Source organism: Lynx rufus, unplaced genomic scaffold (assembly GCF_022079265.1).
Source record: "Lynx rufus isolate CCGP_SWC_20201006 ecotype Redwood Valley unplaced genomic scaffold, mLynRuf1.p SCAF_5, whole genome shotgun sequence".
In the NCBI taxonomy this organism is placed as follows: domain Eukaryota; kingdom Metazoa; phylum Chordata; class Mammalia; order Carnivora; family Felidae; genus Lynx; species Lynx rufus.
The window spans coordinates 144,404,853-144,414,164 of record NW_025814867.1 but is presented as its reverse complement, the minus strand read 5'-3'; the positions used below and the strand labels follow the sequence as shown (position 1 = coordinate 144,414,164).

The 9,312-nt window shown below is 41.1% G+C and overlaps 1 protein-coding gene across 1 annotated transcript; it reads left to right on the top strand.

Moving 5' to 3' along the window:
* The first annotated feature begins 4,792 nt into the window (after positions 1-4,792).
* Positions 4,793-5,353, top strand: LOC124527343 (keratin-associated protein 13-1-like). The gene has a single exon (XM_047100514.1). The coding sequence runs from the start codon at positions 4,793-4,795 to the stop codon at positions 5,351-5,353; it is 561 nt and encodes a 186-aa protein (XP_046956470.1).
* Positions 5,354-9,312: the final 3,959 nt, after the last annotated feature.

Genomic DNA, 9,312 nt, shown 5'->3' with positions numbered 1-9,312 from the left:
AGCCTTGGATCTAGGATATATGAGGGACTCTTACAACTCAATTATATGAAGCGAAACAACTCAAAAATGATTTAAAAACTTTGACTACATACCACTGAAGGAAAGACATCGAAGGCAAGTAACACGTCAAAAGATGCACAATATTATTAATCATTGGGGAAATGGAAGTTAAAATCACATGTCGCACCACCACATGCCTCCTAGAGGAGGCAAAATAATAATGGATAATGGCAATGATAAATCATGATAATAGGTCTAGTGCTCTTGAGGATTTGGAACAACTGGAACTTTGCTGTTGGGAATGCAAAATGCCACAGCCACCGTGGAAAAACAGTGTAGCAGTGTTTTTGTGATGCTAAACATGCAGTTGCCATATCATCCAGCAATCCCACTCCCAAAAATTTATCTAGAAAAAATGAAAACAAAAAGCATGTCTATGAAGAAACCTGCATGTAAGTGTTCATGGCGGCTTTCTCCGTAATTGCCCCAAATTGGAAATCATCTAAATGTTATGGATAGTGAATGGAGAGCATACATACAGTGAAATGCCACTTAGCGATGAAAAGGAAGGGGCTATTGAACTATATGACAACATGAATGAAACTCAAAAGCAGTGTATTCTGTAAAGGAAACTAGCCACAAAAAGCTGTGTAATGGGCGATTCCATGTAGAGTGCATTTCCGAAAAGAAGAGCCTATATGGACAGAAATTCAGATACATGGTGGGAAGCCATCGACACAAACAGGCACAAGGAAACCTTGGGTGATAATGGAAAGGTTCTGTATTTCTGTTGCTTTGGTGGTTACATGACTGCATATGTCTGTCAAAACTCATTGAGCTGTATTCCTAACAGAGGTGAATTTCATTATGTGTATATTTTACCTCAATAGAGCTGACCTTAAAAAAAAAAAAAAGTGAAAAAAAAAAAAAACAGTGAAACAATCAAGTGGAGGCGTCTATTTGCAACATACCAAAGATGAAGGTATAAAATAAAGAATACATGGGGCGCCTGGGTGGCGCAGTCGGTTGAGCGTCTGACTTCAGCCAGGTCACGATCTCGCGGTCCGTGAGTTCGAGCTCCGAGTCAGGCTCTGGGCTGATGGCTCAGAGCCTGGAGCCTGTTTCCGATTCTGTGCCTCCCTCTCTCTCTGCCCCTCCCCCGTTCATGCTCTGTCTCTTTCTGTCCCAAAAATAAATAAAAAACGTTGAAAAAAAAATGAAAAATAAAATAAAATAAAGAATACACAAAGAACTCCTAAGAAAATAATCTGAAAAGCAGAATAACTCTATAGAACCACTGATAAAAGGTAATAACAAAAAAATAAACTTGAATGAGTCTTGGTCATATCACTGGCAAATGATGGAGTCAGGATTCAAACCCAGCCCCTCTGAATCCAGGGCCATGCTCCTAATTACTACGCTAAAATTGAAAATGGAACTGAAAATTCCTAGCAACTCTACCTCTACGTATATACCTGATGGGAACTCTAGACGTGGGCGTGGGCGCAAATATGCTCCTTGCCACATGATTTGTGAGAGTGAGGAATCAAAAATAATAAGGAGATAGATAAGTAACATGTGATAGTGTTATATGGAAGAATTCTATATGGTTGCAACAGAAAGAAACCAGCTCAGTATATTATAATAAAGTGGCTGTTTGCACAAACTCTTGACGATCGAACCAGTATCTGGGTTCAAATCCTGTATCTGCTACCGACTACACGAGTGGCCATGGGCGAGTAACTCAACTCTCACCCTCTCTAAAATAAGAACCATGGCAATATGTGCCATGTGGATTATTAGGAAGACTCAATGAGCTGATATTTGTAACAAAGACCTTCGAACAGTGCCTGGGACTTGAACGTGCTACTGAGGTGAAGATAGAAATATATAAATATCAACATGAATATATTTTAAAGGTAATTTTTTAATGAAAAAGTGTACTTACAAATATATGTGCAATAAGACTGCGTTCTTAGAACTTAAAACAATAATAAGAAACAACAAAGTGCATACACTTATTAATATGTGTGCAGAAAATTTCCTGGAAGATTCCTGCAGACTGAATGGGTTTCCACTGGAAAGATCCCCCTCTCTGCCCCTCCCCTGCTCGCGCTCTTTCTCCCTGTCTCAAAAATAAACAAAAATTTAAAAAATAAAGTAAGAGTATAGACTTAAAATGGTCAGTATGAAGCAGGAAGGGGCTGTGGTGATCTAAGAGGAGTGCCAGCGCCCAGCAGAGTCGACCAACGACCAACGAGACAGGTGATCTCTGGCAATGTAGCAGCTTGCTACCTTGGCCAGCTTGCTAGGTGTCTGAGACAGAGGCCAGGGCAGAGAGACGGAGTGATTTTCCTCATCCTTTACCCAGAAATCGGTCTTTCCACCCATACTTAACTACAGCCTTTAACATTTGCTTACTTTGAAAGGTATTGAAAAATATCTGAAAACGTTGTGAAAGGAGATCGTCATCTTAAAGACTGAACCTGATGACAGGCAGTGCCCTGGAAGAACAATCACTACTCAAGGAATTCACGTCATTAAGTTACTTGTGGCCAGTGAGTCCTCTAATGCTTGGTTATTCTATGTAGTATTGGTATTTTTCCATTTCAAAAAAGATGTTTTGCAATGTAGCATTTTTCTTCTGACCTATCCAGACGACCTTTTTTTTCCTTAAACACTTTGCCTGTGCTTATAGGAGTGTTTTATTAGTCCAGGATCTACCTCTGAACTTAATAGTCACTTCAGTTTAGTTTTGTTTTTCTCTTCCTTTCAGAGAGACACATTTATTAGCATTTATGAGCTATTCACCAGTATCTGTACAAAGTGCACAAATGACTAATGAAAAGTGTTAGCCTAATTAGGAATGGGTGTGGGAGATGTTAATTGGAATTGGCTTATTCCAGAGTTATTTCAATGTTAATTCCCAGGACTAGGGAGCTGGCCTGGAAAAGCAAGAACTTCTGAATGTTAGAAAGTCTTAGAAAGTCTTTTTTTTTTTTTTTTTTAAGTAGAATCAAGGATTAAGAGGAAGAAAGAAAGATTATGCATTGTAATGGAGTTAAAGTCTGGCATTCTAAGGCATCCCATGTGTTGGGGGTGGTACATACTTCTTTAGTAAATTTAATAGGTGTCCATTCATAAAGCATAACTTATTTTCCTTCAGTGAATCAGAGTGATGGTTTAAGTATTGCACAAGGGCACTTCATGTGATGCATGCCACACTTTGGATTCTGCATGGGAGAGATAATCATAAAACAAAGTAACTAAGTGCTCTGAAGCAGCGTGCTTTGGAATTCAGCAAGGTAATTTTCAGGTAGTTAAGGAGCTTTCTTTTCAATGACAATTGTGAATGCCATTCCTCTTAGTTAAACCAAATAAAATGTCAGATTCTAAAGAAGACGAATGGGCACAAACCAGATAAGAAACAGCCCTTTTTCTTCTTCTTCCTTATTTTTCCCCCCATTAATCTAAGTATGGGTTATCCAGGTTCTTTTCTCTTTCTTGAGTTAGAAAGTAAAATATACTTCAAATGCATACAGATCAGTGATGCATGGAATTCTACTGTTGAACACTATTCAATGCAAATATTCTTAGGAGAGGTAAATAAGGCTTTTATTAGGCTTTTATATCGTAGTATAAATAAGCTTAATAGATACTTTTCTGAGACAAGTTAAAGTTAAATTTGCTTTTATATTTGCAGAGTATTTGAATCTTGACTCTGCATAAGGAGACCGTGGTTCGAGCTTCTGTCTTTCTGAGCAGTTAGGAGAAATTTACTGAACCTCTTTGAGGCATAATTTTTCAATGTGTGGGTTGACCAAAGATACTAAAAACCCCTGTTGCTCTAATATTTCAAGTTAGTTGCCTCAGAAAATGTTAAATGTTAATTCCTGAAATATTATTTTAGATGAAAATTAATAACTGCACCTCAGGATATGTCCTTTCATCAAGAAATAAGGCTAAACAACAACAACAAAACTGTATGTTGACTTGGGCAAAAACAGAAAATAATGCTTGCTACAAGACTGACTCATCAGAAAATATATGCAGAAACTCAGTTCCAGCCAACACTTCTATTTAAAGTCTCACTCAAAGTGTTGTATTTGCCTCTTAAAAGAACATCCTCTAAGGAAGGCTTTTAAGCTTGTATTCCCTTTAAGGAAATCCATGGGCATGAACACCAAGCGTAATATCCATACCCCTTAATTCCAGTGACAAGCACAACACATGAGAAAGCCAGGCATATCACGGAATAAGGCAGGCTGAGTGCTTTGCCAATGAATCTACAATTTAATTAAGCTAAATTAATAGATATCAGTAATTACATGGATTAATTCGAAGAGAAAAAGAGTAAAAGGTTCAACTGATTGTCGGTGCTGCTGAATGCAGTTAGTATTTGGAGAAATCCATTCTAATGTGCTTGTGAGGCAAAGGACAAACCACTGATTCTCCTGATAACTTCGTGGAAGTGAAGAGGAAGCTTATGCAATTCCATTTGGTGGGGCAAGGACTCACCATCCACATGGACCATAAGGCGGAGGCTATTTGGGAATCTGATGACATGTAACTTCAAAGATCAAATCACAGAGAATTTCTGGGGAATTAAATTGAGTAGCTTCTTCCTAAGTGTATCAGAGTGATTGAAGCACAATTATGTGAAGACGTGATAAATGAGACTTAAGCAATAACCTAGAGAGGCCTTCTTGCATAAAATGACAAGCGCGGAGGAGGGACATCTGGACGGTGACACACCCAGGTCTAAGAGTATATATATCATGGAGTCCCGACCATGGCATTGAAACTCAGAGCATCTTCTGACGCTCACTCAGCTGAACTCCCATCTCCTGCCAACATGACCTACAGCTGCTGTTCTGGAAACGTCTCCTCCCAGTCCCTTGGGGGCTACCTGCGCTACCCAAGCTCCTCCTGTGGCTCTTCCTCCCCCAGCAACCTGGTCTACCGCACTGACCTCTGCTCTCCCAGCACCTGCCAGCTGGGCTCCAACCTCTACAGCGGCTGTCAACAGACCTCCTGTGAGCCCACCAGCTGCCGGACGTCCTGCGTGGTGTCCAGCCCCTGCCAGACGTCCTGCTCCCGCCCGAGGACCTCCACGTTCTGCGGTCCCTTCCAGACGACTTATTCTGGGTCTGTGGGCTGTGGGTCCAGAAGCTGCTACTCTCTGGGCTGTGGGTCCAGTGGCTTCAAACCCCTGGGTTATGGAGTCTGTGGTTTCCCTTCCCTGAGCTATGGATCCAGTTTCTGCCGCCCAACCTACTTCTCCTCCAGGAGCTGTCAGTCATCATGTTACAGGCCAACCTATAGATCGGCCTTCTGTAGATCAACTTATTGAGCTTCCAGACACTTTGAGCAAAATACTTCAGTCTCTTTTTACAGCTGCTCTCAAAGGGTTTCAGTAATGTTAGCTAACCCCTCTCACCCCTCACTCTTCACCCTTTCTCCAGCATCGAGTACTGGCTGACTGTCTAGTTCGTTCAGACGGTGAAATTAACGAATGACCAAAATATTAAGTGCATGTGTGTAATTTTGAAATGATTGACTCAGAATTACATAAATTCTTCTTGCAGGATGTCAGTTCTGTTTGACCTAATAAACTCATTCATTCTTGCATCTGATACGTTCTCATTGTTCCTTATTGATTTTCAAAATTTGATTTGCGATCTATCTTTGGGGCTCCAGAGCTTCAGAACACCTAGGGAATGGTTTTGGATTTCCCTAGGAAAAGGCAGCAGGCGTATGGTGAAATTTGGGGGGCACTCCACTGCCTAAGACCTAATAAGTGTGTATGTCTTCCACCATCAAAGCTGGAAAGGATTTTTATTTTTGATAGTATGCCCATATAAAGCCAATATTCTCATCATGTTTTTAGTGAAGACACCTTCTTCTGCCAATTATAGTTGGTTTTGAGTTTACATTTTCAAAGCAGTATTGAATTAGAGTTCGTCCAGAGATGTCAACCAGGTGAAAAGCATTCATAAAATATATAAACTAATTGAGTAAATCTGCTATGTTGACATGAAAAAGAGAAAATATGAAGTGTTAGGGGTTGAAGGACATCATGACTGTCTTTAAATATATGGTAATATGGATTATTCAGTGTGTGTGTGTGTGTGTGTGTGTGTAAGAGAGAGAGAGAAAGATATACAGAGTCTGAAGGTTTAAAATGAGCAATGGGAAGAGTTATAGGGAGAAATATTTTGGCTCGTTATAAAGAAATATATATTTGTGAATTATAAATTTAAAAAATTATTATGACCTGGGTACACTGAAGCTATTCAATTTCTCAACAAGTAGAAAATGAATAGCCACCATGTTTGTTTGTTTTAGTGACTTCTTCACTGAATTAGAGGTATGGTTAGATACCTTTCAATGTTCTGAACCTTATAACCCACATAAGTATCCTTGGGATCCACTGCTCAGTAGTGGCAGTGAGAAGAGAACACATTTTTGTAGGATACTATGCAGATCCCAGGCAGGACACCCTTTGTGTTTATTTTCAACTTGAGCAAGTTTTTGTCTCAGAGGCTAAATGTAGTGTCAGAATTCAGATCAAACTTTTTCATGACATGTTAAGTGAAAACTCATCATGAGTGGGAGAGACACCAACAAAGATTTACCATTTACTCTAATCATGTGCCATGAATGTGTATTGATTTGTCTTCCCTGATCCCTTTTCCCCAAGCTTTTTCTAACTGAACCTGAGAAAAGAGAGCTTCTTTTCTCTTATATCCAAGGCAATAATGGGCTAAGCACAGAGGCATCAGAACCAGGTCTTCTGGGCCCAGAAACCCGCCCAAGAGACAGAAAATAGAGGAATAGAGAAGAAGGATGTAGAAGTTCCTAGTGACCCAGGAGACTCCGGTTTCCATCATTCCTTAAGCCAGCTTTATTAGCCCTTCCTGTACTTGGATTATATGAGCCAATAAAGTCTTCTTTTGGTTGAAACTAATTAAAATAATTAAAATAAAAGAAGATTTCTGTCACTCACCTCTAAAGAGTTATAATTAATAAAAATGTGTCATCTAGGTGCAGAGTTACTCATTGACTTTGGTGTAAATAAACACTTAAAAATTTTTTACCAGTAAGAAAACAAGATTCTGTGAGACTGAATTTCATCATTAGCAGTGAGGAGGGGCTAGTAACGTGGGACGAGTAGAAGGTAGAGTAAAGAAAGCTTCTCAGAAAGTAAACTCAAAGGGGTCACAGTGGCTTAGCCAATGAGAGAGTCCTGGGGACACATTCAGCAAGCCTAGTGAAACTAGAAGTTTCTAACTTGAGACAAGGAAGGCCCCACAAGGAGTGATGAGCGCGGAGAATGTTTTAAACAGAGAACAGCTCCAAGATGGAAGGAAGGGACATCCAGTGACGCGGAACATCTAGTACTGGAATGACTTCGAGATTTTCCCCCACTCTAAGCGATTTCCCCCACTCTTAGAGATTTTTCCCCACTGGGGATCTTTGAGGTGAGATGCTAAAAATTAAAATGGAGAGGCAAGGGAGGGGAGAGGAAATGCATACATTGGCATACCGCTAATCTGTAACCATTTCTAAGTACAGTATGAAGATGCAGATTTCAGAGATCAGGTAAAACAAATGCCTTTTGCTCCCTTCATTCTCTGCATGGTACTTTTCTCGGCCTCTCATCGCTGCTGATTTCCATCTTCCTATTTTTCTTCCCTCACCTCTCTGCTCTCCTTCTCTCCTTCTTTTCTCCTCCTTCTCCTCCTTCTGCCTCTCCCTCTCCTTCTCCTCCTCCTCCTCCTCCTCCTCTCTCTCTTGCTCTCTCTGTCCCTCCCGTCTCTCTCCATAATGTTTACCTCTTATGTGCGCTCTGCTCTTTTCCACATCCACCCTCTGATGTCCTACGAGTCTGGGCACCAGGTAACACCGGTCGATGACTGTTGGATGATGGTGACAGAGTGTAATGGAAAGCTGGACTTTATCATTGCCTAAGAAGAAGCTAAGAGTGAAGAGGGGCACTGGCCTTTCAACCTCAGTCTGCTCACTCATAACTACCCCATTCTAATGCCCTTACAACATGACATCGGCTCCTTGCTGTGAAGTCACTCACTAAATATATCTTGAACTACAACTTCGCATGACATTCTTTTGTGAAGAATGCTGGGGGCTTAGAAAAGACAAGGACTTTTGCCTGTAAAGGGCTAGTTCACGTGTAGTGAAAGAGACAAACTTCCTCCCATGATCTCGGTGTGAAGGGTGGGTGTAAGTGGGTACCAGAGGAACCTCAGAAAGAGGTAAATGCTAAGCAATGGCACAATCACTTGGAAGAATATTGTGTGGGGTTTTAGGAGGAAGAGTGCAAGTTCTTTTCATTGAACTATAATATGTGGACTGCAAGAGCTAAGAGATTACATAATAATTAAAAGTGAGATGGTGCAGCCCTAGGGGTCCAGAAATCGAGACAGAAGCGACACCCATGCTTGACAAAGCCTGAGCCTTGTGTCTGGCGTGACAAGATGTCAATGATAAAAAACAACCTTCACGTTTGATATGCAGGAGTGGTCCTGTGGGCTCATTCTTGGGAAGCAAAATTAATGTGCTTATTTATGTGACTGGGGACTCATTCAGTTGCAATTAACAGTCTAATAAAATGCTAACACACACAGGGTAGACTTCAGGGATGCACACTACAACTTGAGAAGGCACTGAACTCCCAATTAAGGGAACATGAGTTGCTTCTCAAGTTCCAAATATTTTAGGCAGCTATTCAACAGGAAATCATACCTCTCACAATGCCTTACCTTCTGTTCCTCCAGGAGTTCCCCATACTGTCCCTTTAGGGGTTTTCTGACTTCCTAGTGTTCTGCTGTGTCTATCCTCATTCCATTGATTTGCTTTACTGCAGCGTCTCATTCTTAAGAGGCCACTCACTGTCAGGGTTGTGCAAGGGATTGCCTCCTTAAAAGCTGCACCCCAGGCTTCCACCCACTCTCCCCAAGCCCCAGTTCTGGACTGCATTTACCTCTATTTTGTAACTAGGATGTGTATTGACTCTCATATGCACGCCAGGCAAGAACTGTTGCTTCCTGCGGGCCCCACCATGCTGCTGACACGGAGTCTTGGGTCTAGGGACATAATAGTTGCCACTTCTGGGTGGTGGACCCTGTTTCTGCCACCCAACCTACCTGCTTCTGTAAACTGTGTATTTTGCCGGCCAGTCTGTGTATGTAAATGACTCATCAAACTGCTGCATGATCGCATTTTTTGTGTGTGCAGACTACACAAGCTTCTAGTGATGTTGAGCACTCTGGACACAATCATTATTATTGT

Excerpts from the sequence above, each read along its gene's own strand:
- LOC124527343 (XM_047100514.1), top strand. The coding sequence starts at position 4,793 with ATGGCATTGAAACTCAGAGCATCTTCTGACGCTCACTCAGCTGAACTC.